General features: G+C 39.6%; 1 protein-coding gene across 4 annotated transcripts in view; it reads right to left on the bottom strand.

Moving 5' to 3' along the window:
* ARHGAP6 (Rho GTPase activating protein 6) overlaps positions 1-20,179 on the bottom strand; it is a 304,111-nt gene that overhangs the window by 57,196 nt on the left and 226,736 nt on the right. For 2 of the 4 annotated variants that reach the window (XM_021410633.1, XM_021410656.1), the window contains exon 2: positions 646-805. In XM_021410633.1, coding sequence (XP_021266308.1) covers positions 646-784 — 139 coding nt within the window. In that variant the 5' untranslated portion in view covers positions 785-805. Of the gene's footprint in view, positions 1-645; positions 806-11,385; positions 11,850-19,795; positions 19,931-20,179 lie in introns of those variants that run through there. The other 2 variants (XM_021410641.1, XM_021410648.1) reach the window with 2 other exon arrangements.

Here is a 20,179-nt window from a genome sequence, read left to right as displayed (position 1 = left end):
GATGTTAAATTACTGGAAAGTGTACAGAGGACAACAACAAAGTTGGTAACAATTCTGGAAAGCATGTCCTGTGAGGAGAGGCTGAGGACACTTGGGTTGGCTAGTCTGGAGAAGAGGAAGCCAAGAGGCAACCTCATTGCCCTCTACAACTTTAGGAAAGTTCTAAGACCACTGTCTTTGGGAAAACTTGGCTATGATTCACTTTATTTGATACAGAAGATGCCTAAACTAGCGATGCTTACCTTCCATCAGAGCCAATAGAGAGCTAAAAAAAACACTTATAGGGAATGATCTATCTGACATAGATAAATATATACTTTTCGATATGAGGAAGTGCAAGAAAAATATTTTTCTTCTGAGTATCAGGGGATCCCAGCATGAATAGGTCTGATTTAGGTTATCTGCTCCGTAGGTATCTTTCCTTGAACAGATGATCCCCCCTCAAGCGGCTTAAGTTGGACATAATAAGCGCCATTACTAGTAATTTTTGTAGTTATGGTGTTTAAACAAAAAGTAAAGCAGAAGACAAAGTCTGTGGAGTAAACAATGTACTATTTTCTCCCATTTATTACTGAGATATGAAGTCAGTGGCTTATGAGGAGGAGGCTTAGCAATCTAAACAGAGATGGTTTATCGTGCGCTTACCTTTGGGGATAGTAATCTGACATCCCAGGTCATACTCCTGCTGCAGCTGATAAAAAGCCACTTCCTGTAGCCGAGCACGTTCCAGCTCTGAGAGGCTTTGAACGGGAACTGACTTCAGCCGAACGCTGCGCCCTGACATGCTGTTCCAAGTGAAATCACCCTACAGGAAATCAAATGGAAAAATATGAAGCATCATATGGTACGTGCAATTTAATAAACATCACTATCACTTCTATTGCAAGGAGAAACAATGCATGTCCTCTTTTCTAAAAGGCCATTTTCCTGGACTTCTCTAACCTTTCAAATATCTTTGTTTTCCTAAGACTAACATTCCTTAAAAGGAGTACAGACATGCAAAACAAAGTCAATTTTGCCTGAAAACATTTAAGCAAGCATTGTTGCAAAAACACTAGGATTCCAGTTACCAAAAGCAAAAAGCAGGAAAAAAAAAACCCTGTCTGCTTTTCCCAGCTTGGTTTTCTTTGTACAGTAGTTCATCGTCACTTCATTCCCTTCAATGCACATTCAGTCAGAGACATGGATTTTTACAGGTCCATAGACAACACGCACCTTATCTCCAGTTTGCTAATCCCTCTCCCCAAATCTGTTCAGTGAGTACTTTTCTTTTCCAATACATCCTACCCTCTCCTTATGATGTGACTGTGGTTAGAGCAAGATTGACAAAAGGATAATTTGTTTTACATTTCTGAAAAGCCATTATAACATATGCACTGCAATTTATACAATAAAACAACATGAGGTATGCTGCATCTCTGTAAGGTACCAATTATGTTTGGAAATAAATTCAAAAGCTTTATAAGTTTTATCTCCCACATGTGATGACATACAAAAAGCTGTTCTCATAGCTAGTATTTAGTTCAGGTAATCATCAGTTTAACAGAAGCACAAGCACATAGAGAAGCTGAAAGACTAACAACTAACTTGAAACACAAATTTCAGAATTCATCAAAGCATCATCAAAGAACACATTTTTCTACAAGGAGAAAAAGAAGAATTTGTTTTTCACTCTAACTGTATTAAAAAAAATCAAACTTGTCAGTAAGTATAACTTGATGTTGATGTAGATAATGGAAGAACTCTGTTTTACATCAGCTGAGGTGTAAAGTCTAACCCACCAGCCTGTCCTTAAGCGCTACATGGTAAGCTTTCAAATAACAAACTTCATTCTCATTTGTAAGTACCTATTTTTAGTTTAAACTTCAACATCTGTACCTTCACTGCATGCTTGTTTTTCACCACCACTTATATTTCACTCATTCTGCACACACATCTGGAGTCAAAGGATGCCAGATGACTTTAAAAGACATTGGCTGACACTCCTTATTACAAAGATCAGAAAAATCTGACTTTATTCAGCTGCTCTGCATCCTGTTGCATGGAAACATCTTGTGCATGTGTTTCCATATGATATTTGACAACACATCTATATATATATGTACATATCAATGACTGCATGTGCATTTGCATGTATGAGAGACAAGAACATCACAAACATGCAGCACCATCTAGCAATGTACCTGAAAGGAACAATGCAGTGAAGACCTTTTCTTGCAACCCATGAAATATGTCTGAGTTCTCAAGAAGCTTTTATTTTCAAAAAATTTTTTTGCAAGTCGTTAGGCAATCATAATAGATGATGCTGTCACCTTGATCTGAACAACAGTGTATCTATATGATAAATGAATGTACTACGCTCAATATTTTCATATATTTAAATGTATCACATATGCGAACTTTTGCACTAGTCCAGTATTTGACCACTGGAATTTGGTTTTTGCCTGTTCTTTTCTTGCTCTTCCACTGCTTCGCTGTTGAATAGCTAGATTTAGTAGTCTCAAAATAAAGGTTTGCAAGGTGATGTAAACCAAGCTGACTAGCTTAACTCAAGTGAAACCAAAGCAGAAAGATTCATATAAACCTGTTTTGCAAAACTGCAAGTAAATGTTTACATTTTTTTAAAAGTCATTGTCATTTATAGTTAAAAGTGATCAAGACCAGAATCCAACGTCAGACAATGTATACCAAGAAACTAATTCCTTTCCAATCGTGATAATACAGAAGAAAAAAATTTACAAGTACTGAAATATGCAACTCAATCCTCATGAATATATCATATACGAAATGTTCTACAGTCAAGATGGTAAAAAGAGAGAACTACAGGCCTTCGGGGTAGATTTTTCTGGATTTTATCTTATCTATTTCTCTTAGATGAGCATTTTCATAAACAAAAGTTAGAAGGATAGACCATGAATAGACATTTATTATGGTAGGCATAACTGAGATGTTTTAATTTTGAAAAGTGAAGGCATGAAAAATAGAAAATTATGAGGTAACAGCTTATTAAGACTGGAAACTTTTTAGAACATATCCTGTTTCCTGTAGAGCACAAAAACCAAGGAGGTATATGGGGCTTTTAGGAAATACCACAAGTTAAATACAGACTCCTTAACCGGAATTTTGCATGGACACCTGAATTATTGCTCTTTTTTGGATAAAAGTTATCATGGGCAAATCTAACTCGAAGTAGCTGCACCCTCTGCCTCACCTCAGAGCTAGCTTTGTAACTGCAGTTAGAAACCTGTACCACTGCAATGCCACAGCTCAGCTGTTGAACCCAGCCAATAACACACTGTGTTAACTCCAAGAGACAACGTTTACTGGCATCAATATTCTGTTTTTGAGGCCATAGGAAGCCTCTCTGCAGAGCTCTGCTGTTTTATATGAGCAAATCAGCCAGCTCAGCACTGGCTGAGGAATTCTACCCAAGCTAATTTTACCTTAATATGGCTGCCCCTCATCTCTCTTTTTAAAATAAATAAATAAATAAAAATTAACATGTCAAAGGTTTACAACCAAGCGAAAGAAGAAAGTCTCATACCAGATGAAGATTGCTCCTCTCAACCAAGATTTTCATTCTGTCAGTCTGTAAGCTCCCCAAACACCTCTGGCACTCACCAGCTTGGCCTTTGTTGGCTAAAAATGGCTGGATGCATCCTCGAACTCCACGACAGATTGTTAAGGAGCAATAAAGAATTTGGAATCACTCTGCCCAGTTTCTGTGCACTACATAAGGCATTCTTCTTTTATACTCAATGTGTTTGATAAAATCTCTGCTAGGTCACATTAACATAGGGTTTTACTATGCTAATGGAACACATGAGTAATTAACTGAAATATTTTTGGAAGATCATGTGTTAGGGCCAGTGCAATCTCCTAATCTGCTAAAGCAGAGGCTGAAGAAATGTTTCCTTGAAAAATTCTGTTTTATTTGGCAAGTAAATATCAGTCTTCTATGAGCCAAAGTACAATATTTTACATCTTAATCTATTCATAGATTCTTATGCTTTGTGGGACAGAAAGTAACTTAAAAGCTTCACCTCCCTTCTAATGCATTGAGGAATTTTTACATACAGCAAGCAAATTTCTGCAACATCAGTCAGGCTTGGGAGAGGTCCAGAAAAGTCAAGATACCTTTGGGAAGGGGTACAAGTGGACTTACAAAAATCCCAATTGTGACACAGAGAACATTTTCTGTTTCTCTCTCTGAGGAGGCACACTTCATCATCATCCTTTAACTAATAGCCTGACATAGCTTCTTGCAGAAGCTTAAGAGGAGCAGAAGATTTTTAAGCACCAAGTCAGGGGATTTTTTTTTTGAAGTCTATGCCCTCCATATGTGTTCAGACATACATACACAGTTTTTTTTTTTTCTGTTTAGACTGTAGGACTAATTAGAACATGATCTGCAAGTGGATCCTTCAGCAAGAAGAAAAATAAACAGCAGACTAGACTGTAAACAGAAATACTGCTCTAGGATAAAGTGATCGGCCTGACAGGCGCAAACTGCTAATTGTGAGGGTGCTTTCATAATCGACTTTTATGAAACCTTAACCAGACTAAAAGCCTTTTCCAGTTTCTTCTGCCAACCAGTCACTTCTTTTTCCCTCACATTCACATTTTTCTCCCTGGCTCTCCCATTAACATCTAACATCTTTCCTCCTCAGAATTGAGCAGTTCACTTATCAGGCATGTAACTAAAATACCAGAGCAGATGACTCAGCAGAGGAGATGAATGATTAACTGCATCTTGTGCCTTTGAAAAATCTGTCCACTTTTCCCATATTTCTTGTCCAATGTCATAAGCACTTTTTAACAAGATACAGACTGCAGTTTTACTGATATTTTTACAAATGTTTTCTTTAGGGGTTGGGTGTCCAGTGGCTCTGAAATAAACCCAAACGGTACATCTTGACTTCAGAAACACTGTGCTTTTAAATTACTCTTAGGCATCTGTAGGCTGCTCTCATCTACTTGACATCTTTCCCCTGAGCCTCCAAAACATAGTTTTTCAGTTGTGTTGTTGCAAAGTCTTGTTCTCCTATCCTTTGTACAGTATAGAAATGGGCTGACAAATACTGCAAGGAATCCTGAACGTAGATAACAAACACATTGGCCATTACCTCTGTTGACTACTAAGGAGCTTTAAGCCTTCGTGAGCAATGTGGACCGTGTACAGAGTAGGAAACAGGAACCCCTCATACATGGCAGTTTTAGAAAATACAATATTTTAATGCAAGATGTAGAAAGCAATTTTTATCTTACTGCATTATTACCAGTGTTAATGACTTTAGTCTGTACTCATTTAGGTAAATACCATTATCAGATTAGCTGTCTACTTTTCATTAGTCTTTTGCTGAAACCCATTTGAAACCACTAAGATTAAAACCAATGATGCTTGTTTTTCTTTTACCTTAGCAATACTTAACCATGTGTTTATAGCTAGATACATCTCCACCATAAAGGAGTTCACACACAGGAACATCATATTGCAATATGGCAAAAATATCTTAATTTTATTCACTTTATTACTTCCCTAAGCTTCATGAAACTGTGTGTAATTACTACATTATGAGCCTTTCACTTACACTGGTAATTCATTTCAACTCTCTCTAAAATCACTTTCACACTCCTCTGCCACAAACCCCCAGATTTTGACAGTTCAATTCCTCCCAGCTCTATTTGGATGTCTGTACATACAATCTCTCTCTTCCTCACTTCCCTACAGTCGATGTTGATGGGAAGCTGCTCGAATCTGACAGCCTTTCATTGCAACTCCTTCATCTAAAGCCAGGGTACAAAGCAGAGCTCCTGGCAGGGCATGAAGGAAGGAGAAGGGGTAATAAACTACAGAAAGTATCCAGCATTACGTGCAGTTAAGGACCAAATGCCTAGTCCTTTACTAAAGCCATCTTTGGATTAATCAAGAGTTGGAAAACACCCGGATGGTATGGGTGTGCAACGACCTCATTCTTTCTGCCAACCCATCTCCAGATGATTCTCCAAAGGCAGGTAGTGTACGTCTTTCCAGATCCCATTACAGCTATGATCCCAGAACAGCTATCTCCAAGGGACTGCTGGTATGACAAAAGGAGACGTGCCTTTCAGATTACCAAAATGGCATCTCTAAATACATAATGAAGTATGAAGGAGCACAAGACTTACTGTGTGATACTGAGGCCTTCAAAGGCAGACATACAAAGCACGGAGCCCTCGACAATTAATCTTCATTAAGAAAGTCTGACTTCATTAGCGTCATTATCTAGGCTGACATCCTGTTCCCCTTGACATCAGTGGAAAAATTATTAATGTCTCCACTAGGAAGAGACTAAGTACAGCCTGATGATCTTGGGTAGCATTTTGGAGCCTTGCATGAAAATTAGCTTATCTCAAGCTCTATTATACTTACACATACTAAATAATGCATGTACAGAAAAAGCTATTCGTTTTGGCAAAAGATCACACTTCACTAAGCAGTGCTGTAGGTATCAAAGCTATTTAATGGCGTTTAACATAACCATGGCATTGCTAAGGAGAGCCACTTCCTCATTCTGTGCTGCATCCTGCCTTATTCCCAGGGCTGTGGACTGTCAGCTGGAAAACAGGACACTCGGGACCAGTGCTCTGCACAGCAAGCAACCCCTACAGTGCTGGCAGGCTGGTATTCCCCACAGGACAGGCAGAATGCACATCACCAGCAGAAATATTTAATGATGGGAGACAGCACAGGCCTGTGCCCAGGTAAAGAAACATGGTTCAAAATACCACAATGGTAATTTCCATTTATCAGGGAGTTTAAAAAAAAAAAAAAAAAAAAGGAAAAGGAAAAAAAAAAAGCCCTTCTAACTTTAGTCTAAGGATAAACAGGGAGCGGAAGAATAAGCGTGTTTTCACAGCAGTATTAAAATTGTTAAAATAAAGGGGAAAATATTTCCTGTTCTTCTAGGATCAACCTCTCTAAGTTCTCCAAATGCCTCAGGATACTGTTTCATGTTTAGAATAGTTAATAGCATTCTCTTTAAAAAAAACTTGCTGTATAATGGAGACGCATTTCATTCCTCTTCTGACATTAATATATGTGACTGAAGTAAAAAAGGTATTGTCTAGCAAAATATTCATCCCTAACACATCCTCTCTGTACCAAACTTTTTATCTATGCAGAACACCAATCTCCAGTAAAATGCATCAAAAAAACAACACGATCAGATTTTCAGAATGCCTTGCTTCACTGGACATCAATGCCTTTGGAGGAATGTATCCAGAAGCACAACAATTAGAAACAAAAGAGTCTGAATACTTTTGTGGAGGTGCCAAAACGGAGACAAGAGCACCTTAAAAAAACTCTAAATGTAGTTTAGAAGGTGGACCATTTAGAAGGTGGACTTCGTGTGAACATCTTTCCGTGTATTTTTGTCAATAAAAGAGAATTAAGCCATATTGTGCTTTGCTGTTGGTTGTGAGTTGTCACATGTGTGCTGTAACAAGCTGCAGCAACTATACAGCCTGAGACCAAAGTAATTGTCTATACAAAAAAAAAAAACCCATAGTATTTTCAGCAGTCTCACCACAAGAGATCTGGGACAGCCTATGCTGATTAAGGTAGTAAAATTCATTCCTTTCATCAGTTCTCATATTGTTTTTTGACAGGTTGCTGCAATTTATTTCTCAAGTGTAAAAACAGTTTCCTGCTTGACCAGAAATAACGTGAACTCTGCAAGCTAATGGCAGCTGACCCCAAATCAGATACAATAGCTCCATGAATATTATTTTTAGTGGCAAAGATACCTTAAATAGACCTTGTTCCAGCCCCTGCTACCAACACGAACATGTTCCGGCTCAGTGTTCACTCGCATAGGAAGCAAAACAACAAGCCATAGGCTCTGTCTGTGTTTACCTCTGTCTCAAATCAATAAGTAGATGGGCTCAGTCTGGAGGACAGTCTTGGCTCGATTCTGTAGACTTGGAAGCCAGAGGATGTGCTGCACACACCAGTGCACTGTAGAATTTCCATTCATACCATACTCACAGAAGCATATAAGGAATCATTTAGATTGGAAAAGATCTCCAAGATTATCAAGTCAATCATCAACCAGACCTACAGAATCCCACAGCTAAACCATGTTCCTCAGTGTCTCATTCATGTTTCTTGAATACTTCTAGAGGCAGGGACTTCACCACTGCTCTGGGCAGCCCATTCCAATGCTTGACCAGCATTCTGTTAAGCTCTTACTAAACATGTCAAATACTGCCCTTTCTCCTAATCCTAACGAGGTTGATGTTAAACATATGAAAATATAAGGCTTAACTATATGGGAAATACATTTAAACAACCTAGACTAAACAAATATAAGCATAAGTAAGTCCTATTTGAAGCTTTATTCATCCTGAAGCAATACAATGATGCCCCTCTGAAGCAGGGTAGGCGGCTGGACTAGATGGTGTTAGAGGTCTTTTTTCAACCTTAGTGATTCTATGAAAACTGCTGGGATCGCAGCTAGTATAGCACATAAGTTAGCAATTCCTGGATTCAGTAACAAGGATTAATTTGACTGCAGCAAATGCTTTTAACAGACCAGGAGTGGCATCTATTTCTATTATATTCAGTAAAAAAGAAAAAAAAATCCTAACTTACTATTTGAAAGAAACAATGTGCATGAGAGAGCACACACTATCATTTCCAAATGATTCAAAAAATCATACCAAGTATTGTATACAAGATCTATAAATATACAAGTATTTTAGTTTACCTTCTGGATTTTGAGCTTTTAAGATACACAGAGATCACATTATCTGACTTGAGTGTACAGCTAGAATCTCATTATGAAGAAAAATAAAATAATTAATTTCAAGACTCCAAGGACTGGGATTTGACTAACAATAGCAAAGCCTTTAATTCAATACAAAACCCCATTTGGATTGTTTCAAGTGGTCCAAATTACAATTTTCTATAAACTCCGACGTTACTTACGGAAAGGATTTCTTGGTCTAAGGAAAATGAAATTTGTTGCACGCAGAACAGCCGCTCAAGTTACCTACATACCAGCTCCGGTTGGAAAGCCATACTACTACTGAAAGGAGAGGTGCGGAGGTTGACATAAGTCAAGGGGAAAAAAATGCAAGCCATCTCCAAATATTTGCCTTTAGAAGCACAAGAGTGAGAGTTCTCGGTTATTGAGCTACAGCAGAGAGGTATATCAGGACCAAGGCTGAGCCAACTGGATTAGAGCACAAACTAGACCCAGGCTTCACCCTCATCCCATCCCTTGTCAGGAAGCTGCTGACTGCTCCCATATCTACTCCCACTTCCATACGTACCCATGATAGAGGCTGCTGTGTCCCTCCAGAACGACTTGCTAAGCACAGCAGGTGAACTGATGCCTCTCAGAGCTGGAGTGGGGACATCCAGCAGGGCCTACCCTCAACATGCACTGCTGCTTACGGAGAGGATATTATTTCACTGAAGTTTGTCTCCACGTGCAAGTGAAATACCCACTTCCAGTTCAAAAATGGTTCTGGTTATTCAGGTTATTACGGCACAATTAGCTACTGTGTCGGCTTTTAGCCTGTGCTGAAATAAAAGCATTGTATGAGCCCTCCTCTTACATAAGTTTTCTTTGAGCAATGACTTTGAGTTTGTGTTATTAACACCACTTCAGGTGCTAGTGACACAATATGTGTATGTCTTGGAGGCAAGGACAAGCACATTTCAAACATGTAGAAAGTAAGCAATTAGATTGGGTGGCTTTGCTCATTTGCAATATAATGACTTCACACTTTCTCTGTGTTTACACATGCAAACCCTACCCTGTCCTACACACCCATATCAGGCACCCTAGCAGAGGTCTGCACCACCAGGTCAGCTGAGATGCTCTGGCAATCTACACCTGTTTACTGGCATTGTGTTTGGTTGTTTGTTTTTAATATAAGAGATATCAAATCCCCACCCATATTAGCAGCTGTTCTGCTGTTCCTATTGCTCTCTTAAAGACCCTGCACAGTCAATTCTCTACAGAAAAGTTCAGAAAATACAGAAAATTTGGAAAGTCTAATAATTAGGAAAATATTGCGAATACAAAGAGGTGAATTTGCACTCACTAGCACTGTCATTAATTTTAATCAGCGTCATTCTTTTCCTGTTTTCTGTGTACTGAAATGGTGCATGTGCTCTTCTTGCAGTGCACAGCCAAGGTCACTACCTCAGCTTTTCAAGAAGCACTGCTGCATCATTTCTTACAAAAAAACACTGTGGTTGCACAGATGCATCTGCTGATTTGCTATTAAAATAAGTATCATTCAAGAGTCTAAAATGTTAAACTGGACCTATACAAATTGCTCTGAGTGAATACACAGCTACAAATCAGACTGATGGATAGGTGTACATACCTGGAAAGACAAATAAAAAGCATATTGATGCATTATTATCTGTCAACGTGGAAGCTTGTTAAAAATGTGGACTTCCAAAGCAAGAAATGTAAAATGGATCTACACAGATAAAGCCACTGTGGTGCAACATCAGTTCTCAGAAAGGTGCATTCTGTAAACTGCCCCTCCAGCCTGAGGTACCCCAAGTTCACACCAAGTGCCTGCCAAAGACTGCAATTTCTGTCTTTGTTTTTAAGCAGCACATTTATTTTGGACAGAGAGAGGGAAAAATAGCCCATAAAGTTCCCACTGTTATGAAAAACAGAAACAATTGCTAGAGTTACAAGCTCCTCACGGACTGAGCCAGAAGATGAACAGCTCTTATTCTCCACTCAGCTCAGCACAGCTAACCAAAACTTAGAAACCCGGTAACACTGCAGTCAAGTCCATAAAACCTAATGCTTACAGAAACTGTTATTTGCCAAACTGAACCTAACTGTAACTGAACAGCAGCTGTAACTGTCAACCCATCAGCTTTCGAGAAGCCTTTCTCCCCAGTATGTTTTATTGCAGCTGCCTGGGTTACAGTCTTCACAAAGGCAGAATACAGAGCACGATAAACGTAGCAAGCATTACGGACTTCAAAGCAAGGCAGCACTTGATGAAGACAGTCAAATACAAATCTGCCTAATTATGCAGTTTGTTTTGAAAAAGTAATGTCACTTCTCCTTCCATAGTTTCATTCCTCTCGGTCTACCTATGAAAATATGCAAGGTAATGAAATTAGTCTCCAACATTATTTGAGGGTTCTCCATGTGCTAATATACCTCCAGAGCCTGGCAAGTGGTAGGCAGTGCCAGTCTTTTCCCCAGAGGAAAAGCCATTCTATTTTATTCAAACCTCACTGAAGCACCAAAAAAAAAGCACAACCAGAAATCACCATGAACACCACATTCAGCATATGTTCTCCATCCCACTTACCTCTACCACATCATGTTTACAATTGTTCAGTTTTCTTACCCATTAACTAAGTTCTCTTGTGTCTTCAGCGTCCTTCAGTACTTGAACAAACCAGATCTGAATTATGAGGTTGACCTCCTCCTTATTTTCGTAAAATAGTTGTCCTGAAACTGTGCACTGAGTGTCCAAGAAAGAGCCCAGCTGAAGCAGCTATGACTCCTCATATACCTTTGTCTTCCGGAGGCTCATATGGTCATGAATCTTAGGGAGAAAATTGGATCTCTTTGTTTTCTCTGTGTGGAAGAAAGCTGGGAGTCCAGCACAGCTGAGATCTGTGTCACGCAGCGCCTGTGCATCAGAGGCAGGCAAGCTCCAGCTGACTTCCCCACTTCTTATTTCAGAGAAAATGTTTTGAGCAAGTATGAGGAGTGGTTAGGAAGGGGCATGTCTCCCCTCAAAAATCCCTCTTCCACATGGCTGTACAAACTCAAAACTGATTATAACTGCGCAAGCTTTCCCTATTAGGAATAGCTGAAAGAATGCTGGAAGCAGCTGCAGCTATTCCTTGGAGCACAGCGAACTGCACTTGGTGTTTTCTGTCTGACCTTCTCATACAGCCAGTTTGCAGTTTTTTTAAACACCTTTAAAAACTTTCTGCTCAAACAAGTAAACGAGCTATATTTATAACACCATTTTGACAAGAGCAATGCAGAGATTATTTTACACAATTTGATAGGAAAAAAAAAAACCTTGATGAAGGCACTGCCTCATAAATAATGTCTGTCATGTTCACAGTCCGCATATACAACACTGTCATCTATAGTGCGTGGGCTGGAAGCGTAGGCAATTTGTGAAAAACAAACACTGAATCACCAATGACTTCAACTGCAGTTCCACACTACCTGGCTTTTCACCAAATAAGCATGCAGAGTGATAAGTTTCTCAGTCTGTACAGCTTGGGACTCCCTCAGGATTGCTCACTGAAGAGAAGCCACAGGTGATGGTGAGGGAGACCATGTAATTTTTTCCCAGCAGTCTACCCAGATGCTTTGTTTACTGCTACATCTAGATGGGCTGAGCAGCTACGATCTGCCTGAGTGAGGCAGCCAGCACCCACGGGTCAGAAGCATGTGCTGGACATACCTGGCTGGACACAGCAGCCACCAGTACTGCCTGCTACTACCACATGCGCGCATCACACGTCTCTAATTTCAAAGACTTACCAAAGCCCACAGAAGTCAAAGCACACACCTCAGCACTTTCAGTGCCTCTTATATTAGACATCACATCCTCAAACCACGTAGCTCCTCACCTTAATTTCCAGCCTTTTTACACTATCTATGGCAGAGCAGTGCTAAGAACAGCCAGGGTGTCACCATGGAGCAAAGCACCACACAAGACTTCCAAAGAAAAGTTGTCCTAGTGAATAATCTTGTCAGACAAGTACTGTCAGTGGTTGTGCTTACATCTCAACATACACCAAGGACACTGAAGCTAAATTTATCTCTCCCTTTCAAAATGCTGTAGCCAGAGATCAGCCTCCTGCTGGTCATCTCAAAATCATGCTGTACCACTTGACATCTTTCCAAAACCAAGTTTCTTCAGCCCTTATGTCCTGTGTTGTTATTCTTTGAATTTCCTCTAACGAAAAAAAATTGGTATTTGCATAACTAGAAATGGAGATATACTCATTCAGAAACTCACTCACTTGAGCCCTATGAAGAAGGAACTACCACTTTCATGCTCTGCAAATAAGCAGTCTAAAACATTCCCAGTGTCTGCAGGAAGACAAAATAAAGTGGGAGTGAAGAATCCAGTTAGGCCTTCCCCCTTGTGTTTATGAGCTACAGACACGGTTATGTTCCTTTACCTCGGTAAAAAAATCTATTGGTTAATATTAATTGGAACTATGCATTGACAGCAAGGGTTTCCTGCTCAGAAATGGAGGAATCCAGTGATATATGTTGAGTTCTGCTTTAAATCAAGTTTCTTCAGATTATTCAGTCACTAATAATGCTGTTTCCAGAAATATGAAGGGTCCTTTTTGGCACACAGACTACACCTAGACTTATTTTTACATCATTAATACATTTGTATTAGCTCCCAGAGTACCTGGGGAATTTTCTTTTTTCCATTTCAAAATACTCTTTTCAGTAATACACAGCTTTCTATTAAAAAAAAATTGCTACTCAGGGTGGAATGTAATGTTAAAAATACAGAATGTTCACAGTATATAGAGAGGCTATGTAAAACATAACTGATCATCAAAAAATTGAAGAAAATAAAGTTATTCTGTTTACTTTGGTTTAATTTCTTCCCAGGGGACTCAAAAATATTCTTTTTAAAACTTACAACTGACCCTGAGGTAAGGTCTCTTCATTAAGAAACTGATCAACTGATTCTGATACTGTAAATTCAACATTCACAGACAAGTTCTATGTAACTTTTAATGCGCTTCTTAATTATGCAAAATTCCAAGGAACCTACACCCCTCTGGGGTGAGATTAGGAGAACTAAATTAGCAGGCAGCCAAGAATTCCTCTGGCTGATCTCTTGTTACACCAGTAACCAATGCTGTCCACAAACACCTCATGGGACTGTCAAAAATAGGTTCAGAAATATAATTGACCAAAAATCTTTTTTTTCAGTGGAAAATAGGGATTCTGTCTTAAAAAACAGTCACGAAGAATATGTTTTCTGTGGAAAAACTGATGGCTTGGTGAAAAAGTTCAAAGAAGTCTGCAGCTAAGAAAGATGTTTTCACTCAAAAACCCGCTGGTGTGTCTCATGGGAGCTGCAATTCCAGTGCCTCGGATGCTCCACTACCTTTCCCACCCTGAGCAGGGTTCTCATGACAGAGCCCTTCCCTCACCTCAAAGGACAGCACTGCACTGCCAGAGATGAATGTCCCTTACAACTCATCACATAGATCCTGGGGCATCAAAAACATGCAGTGTAACTTCCAGGGGACACGGCAGTGCTATTTTAAATAAAAACGCTATCTTTGTATTTTCAAAAAAAGCAATTGAAAAATGCTATTTCAATCTTTCTTGGATTCCTTTGAATTATTTTGGGGAGCCCCAGAGATAAACTAGGCATTCACAGTCATGCAAGGTTAGATGCACTAAGCTCTGGTGATACAGTTCATTCAAAAATAAAAATAAGTATCAGAAGTACAACAACCTCACTTAGCTTTTCACTTAATGCGTTCCTAAGACCTGTGAAAATATAGAAGTGGTAGCAAGTTGCATATGCAAATAAGGCACTTATAATTATATACGAGCCGTCTGGTCCTGTAGCCACAAAACATCCCATATGCTCCAGAGACCGTCTGCGTGTGTCCCACAGACTCTAAAATGCAGAAAGCAAGACAAATCAATTAACATATTAACTCATTTTTCTTTTTTTTAATCTCATGCTTTTAAGTGCTGTTAGCAGGAACTGATGACTCCAAAAGAGATAACATGAGTGCTCTGACAAGTCATATTAGGATCTAATAAAAGCCTATATCGTGTGATAAATTAAGAGAGAATTTGAAGCAGCATCTCTGTTTCTAGAAAAAGAAAGCACTGTGAGGAGCTGCAGGGACACTGGTAAACTGACAGAGAGAGGGAAGAGGAGCACTCCCAACCCCAAAGTAACCGAAGTGGGGTTTGGTCAGGCATGCCCATACTACTGCCACCTCCGAGGAGCACATGAGGAGCGCACGCTATTTTATCTCTGTTTCAGACTTCTGAAGCCGGTCAAACATACTCTGAGTATGAAAAACTCAATTCACAACTCTGCTTTTATATAAGTGGTATAGCGTCTTTTCCCTCGATAGAGGCCTAACAACCCACATGCTGTGAGTAGCAGCGCTGGGCAGAGGGGCAGTTGCAGGCCATCGTCTGCTCCTGGTTGAATCACAAGGCAAACTCCCTTCTTTGGGCATGTTTACATCTCCCATTGGCAAAAGCAGCACATACACAGAACTATGGATTCAAAGCATGTTTTGGAAAATTACACGCTAGATCTTGAAAGAGCACTCAGTGAGAAGAGGGCACAGCAAAGGCCTCTTTCAGCCCTCACCACAGGTAGGGACTCCAGGGAGGCTGTCAGCAGCTGCCATGCACCAAACCTCACCAACAGACACAGCCCCAGAGTCCGCTTCTGAAATCTGGCACTGGGGCATCAGTGAAGCTTATAGCAAAGGGCCTGGTCCTCAAGCTCCAAAAAGGCAAGCCTCCATCTACAGTCTCCAAATGAAAGACAAACAAACAAGCTCAGATGCAGACCAAAGGCCTATTTTTAGATGAATGAACAACACAAAACATTGCCACTATCTCTCCTTAACCACTCTCCTCTCTCCCCTCAGAAGCTTTTGTTGAGGACTGCCAAATGCTCTCTACTCCTATTTAAATTTCTTAATGGCAATCTAATAGACATCCCCAACCCAATTATTTTAATCTGCCCATGTTGAGTGGCCACAGCAGCTGTTCATCTCCTCTTATCAACCTTATTAAACCTGTAATTTAAATACACATTAGTCAGTTGAAGGATCCACACAAACCTCTTTCAAGTTTTACTTTTCATTACAGAGTGAGGAAAGTGCTTTGAAAAAATGAAGCAACCAGCAGTATGAGCTTTAAGAGACAGGATGAGGCTCCTGTTAAAAAAGGCAGGCAAACACAGGAAGTTAAAGAGCTTTCACTGCAATATCCTTGTAAAATCAACAACTGCTTGAAAAATTAGGTTTGTTGCTGGGCCCCATATTATTGTAATACAAAGAGCTCCTCATCGTACATACGCAGAGCAGCACAGCATATCGCTTTGGAGCTTTTACACTACACTAATATCAAAACATCAGCATTTCAGCCTACTGTCAAAGATTTCTGTTAAGATAAAGGCAAAATTCACTTTGAGGTTTACAAGAGCTAAAAAGTTCTTATCCATATTATGCCCATTAGTAATCCAAAGGAGAATATTTTACACACCTCATTAATAATAGTAAGGTTTACTCAAGGGAAACTCAAGCCATAAGCCTGTATTTTGAAATACAAAGGATTACAGAGCTTCCTACGCTTCAGTATCACTGCAAGGAGCTCCTAACGGGATGCAGATGAATTTTATTTGATTGCTTTAGATGTACTCTTTGTTCCCTGAATCCCCAGGGGCCAGCTACAAGAGCTGTTTGCGCTGGGGAGATGCTACAGTAGGATAATTTCCATCAACTGAAGTTGCGGCTATTTGTTCAGAACCAGAGGAGAACAGAAAAACACACAATATAAATAAAGCCTTTAAATACTTTACTCAGATCTGAAGAATTCAACAGCTGCATCCCATTCAAGAAATGCAACAGAATAAATATCCTCAGCTATGAGAGCTACTTTTAAGGGGCCAAGCTGAAAACTCAGTACATTTCTAAAAGAAGACACTGATTTTAAAGGCATCTATAATGCTGTCACTGTTAACAATATTCTTACAAGTCGGCTTTATGACACTTGGTATTTTCCTTAGAGTTCTATCTCCAAGAGATAAGTTAGTGAAGGTGAATCTCAGTATTCAAGAACACATGAAGCTCCAGCCTTCGTAGACATGTCTGCAAGCATGTTTTGCATACTTTTGCCTTAGTAGTGCTTTCTAATACAGCTCTGGGTCATGTAGAAGCACTCAGTACCTTGCAGGATTGATACAGTGAGTGAGATGCATGACCCTGGCTTCCCTATATACAAGATATGCATTGATAAAGATGGATACGAACACCCAATAATACTTGTAGATAGATACTGAGAAAATAAAGAAGCATCTGTTAAATGTAATTTTATGTTTATTATTCCACAGAAGGCTATTTTCATTAAAATTCTCCATTCAAATCTTGCACTGAATAAACATTAAACAAACTCCTAAGGCTGTTCTTCTGTGACTTCTCCCACAACATAAAGCTAATGAACACTATTATTACTGTTAACACTTGTATTACTATTACCCATACATCATTCATTATATAGTGAATTAATTTATCCTCGAGGAATCCCATAGACTTTCTGAAGTTTTACCCTTTTCACTTGGCGGAATAACTACAGTCACCGAAGCGTTTCAGATGCTGATGGCTTAGCTCAGAGGCAGACCAGACCCACAGTGGGACTCCTGTAAAAGTACAGGCATCCATATGTAACCTAGGCACTGTAATTACCAGTTCCAATCAGTGGTGAAGAACAGCAGCTTGTAGGGAATCAATCTGTTCTGTTTGGTTTACAGAGATAAGAATGAAGTTCCAGAAATGCCTTTCCACACCCCACTTACTCACAATTGGTGGTCAGTACAGAGGTTTACATCTACAGTGTGGCCTAACTGTAGACGTAGAGTGGCACAAGACAAATGCCACCTTAAAATACCACTTTCCCTGGTTGTCAAGTGCTTATACTTTCCTCTGAGCTCTAACCTTTTCCAGCCAGGCAGCAGGAAGATGAAGAACACACTTATCAGCAGCCATTTCCAAAGCTGCCTGATGAAACAACAGTTTTTTTGGCAAACTTGTCAGCACATTTCCCAAGGTGGAGTGTTTGTTCAGCTGCAGTCCCTCCTCTGATCCCCAAACCAAGAGGCTCCAGCCTGGTCAGGCCATCAGCATCTCCACTGCAGCAAGCCCTCCTTGCAGAGATCAGCCTGCCTCCCAAATGAAGCAGCAGAAAGTTGCTCAAGGTCATTCTTCATTTTAGGAACTTCATACCCAGCAGTAAAAATGTCAGCTGTGGATGAACCTGCCTTTGCTCAGTTCACTGCCTGCTCTAATTCCCTTCAGTCCAATTGCCATTTATAGCAATGGAGCTGGGTGGAGCTGCTGAGTCCATCCCTGGGAAGATGGAGATCACAGACTGAGTTCTTCAACTGCTGCAAGAGTATTTTCCCCTGGGAACTGGGCACACACTGCGCTATTACAAAATAAACTGCAGATGATCTCAATTTTTAATTATGCTACTACTGTTTTTCATCCAATTTGGTGCCAAACTCTACAGGATGAGTTTCCAGCACCACAAAAATTTAGCCTGAAATTTGTCTCAGTGAGTTCTGTTACTAAGGAGGTAAACTGTCACAAAAATGAATGGCAGATTTGCGGTAACTTCACTGAAAGTAGGATCATGCTCTTTTTTTCAGCAGTGCAGAGCATAAAATGCTGGATACCACAATTAAATAGTCATCAAACATTATGTGTTAAACTTCCACTTGTGATGCATTATGTTGTTATATAGCTAATAATGAGGAATAGAAACCAATATAAACTAGTAATAGATTAAAACTTTCCTGGCTTTTACCATCTTCTCTCAAAAAACATTCATAGCTAAAAACATGAAAAGAACCAGAGATCTTTTTAATTCCCTTAGGGACTTTGTTATTGCCAGTCCATTCTATACAGAAGGTACTCAGGTTACAGCAAGCTATACAGAGAAGCATGCAATGCAGAAATGCAAAAAACACCCATAGGTTGTAATGATATAGGTAACACCGTCTTCCTCCCATGCCTTTTCCAAAATGCTAAAGCTGTCTTCTATATGAAAGCAAAACAGAAGACAATAGTACAAATACCATCCACAGTTCACACTTGAAAGAATATGCTATTTAAAAACAAATAAACTCACAAGTTGCTCTTTCCAAAAACAAGCTCCATTTTTTTCTACTAGTTAATAATTACAGAAGAATTTTCTCAAGTTTATTGATGGTGGGAAAAGAAATACAGTTAGAGAATTATTTTCTTGTAGAGAACTGAAATAATACTTTTTCCAGATTTCCACAGAGATGTTCAGTGGAAAAATGCCCAGTATCCTAAAACACTTCTCTCTGGAAATTAATTTCACTCTTTCCTTGCCTTATAGTATTTTATGAACAAGCAGAAAAGCACACAACAGAACAATATGCAGTCTTTAAAAGCACATTAAAACAGTAATTTGTATATGTAAAATGTCTGTCAGGAGAAGGTGTTGTATACAGTACTACAAACTAATAAAGAGCTGCTATCAGACCAGAAATTCTTTTTTTTTTTTTTTAATATTGTTTTCTAGCATCGCTCCAAATGAGGATCAACAAGTTCTGCTTGGATTATCTGTGTCATACAAATAGTTGCATAACAAAAAGAAAACTCCTGTACCCAAGCCCTAAGCTTTAGGTTAGAGTACTAAGATGGCAACTACTGATAAATTAGAGTATGTCTATGTGTCTCAGGTTCAAATCTTCTGATAAGTATAGAAATAACTCAAGGAACCATCCATCATACCTTCCAGTAAAGATGTCTTTACAAAACATGCCTGCTTGTTATTTCACCGTACCGTGGTCAAGAAGGTAAGAAGTATTTCAGACTGTGCAAGATAAACAATTCTTAAAACTTCAGGTTACCCAGACAAAACTTTCTGAGAAGTCCGGAAGAGAGAGGGCAGGAGGGGGCAGAAAGAAGAGGAAAGTAGAGGGAATAGGCACTGGCCCAGATCATTTATCTTACCAGAGAAAAGAAGCAGGACATGTTCCAGATTAGCTAACCACTTCAACCACATCATGTCACACTACTGATTTAAAATTACATTGCTTCTTGCAACCTGAACAAACACAAATGCTGTTGCACTCAGCACTGAAGGGAGCATCCCACTATGCTGCCCCTTTAACAGACTGGCATCACAAAGACACAAACAGCTCTGCCTGAGAGTGGAGAGCCGACAAAGGTTGTATTTCCAGCCAAAGCTCTAGTGCAGTGGAATGCCTTTCCCCTTAAAGGAACAGTGGATTCCCATGCACTGCTCCACTCAGCCAGCTAGCAGCACCCAGCTGTCATAGCTGGGGCTTCCCGGGGCCCTGCAAAAGTGCTCTCTGCCTCTGCAACACGGATACT

The sequence above is a fragment of the Numida meleagris genome, chromosome 1, assembly GCF_002078875.1.
Source record: "Numida meleagris isolate 19003 breed g44 Domestic line chromosome 1, NumMel1.0, whole genome shotgun sequence".
In the NCBI taxonomy this organism is placed as follows: Eukaryota; Metazoa; Chordata; class Aves; order Galliformes; family Numididae; genus Numida; species Numida meleagris.
The sequence above is the reverse complement of the archived record's forward strand: the minus strand, read 5'-3'. Positions and strand labels throughout refer to the sequence as shown.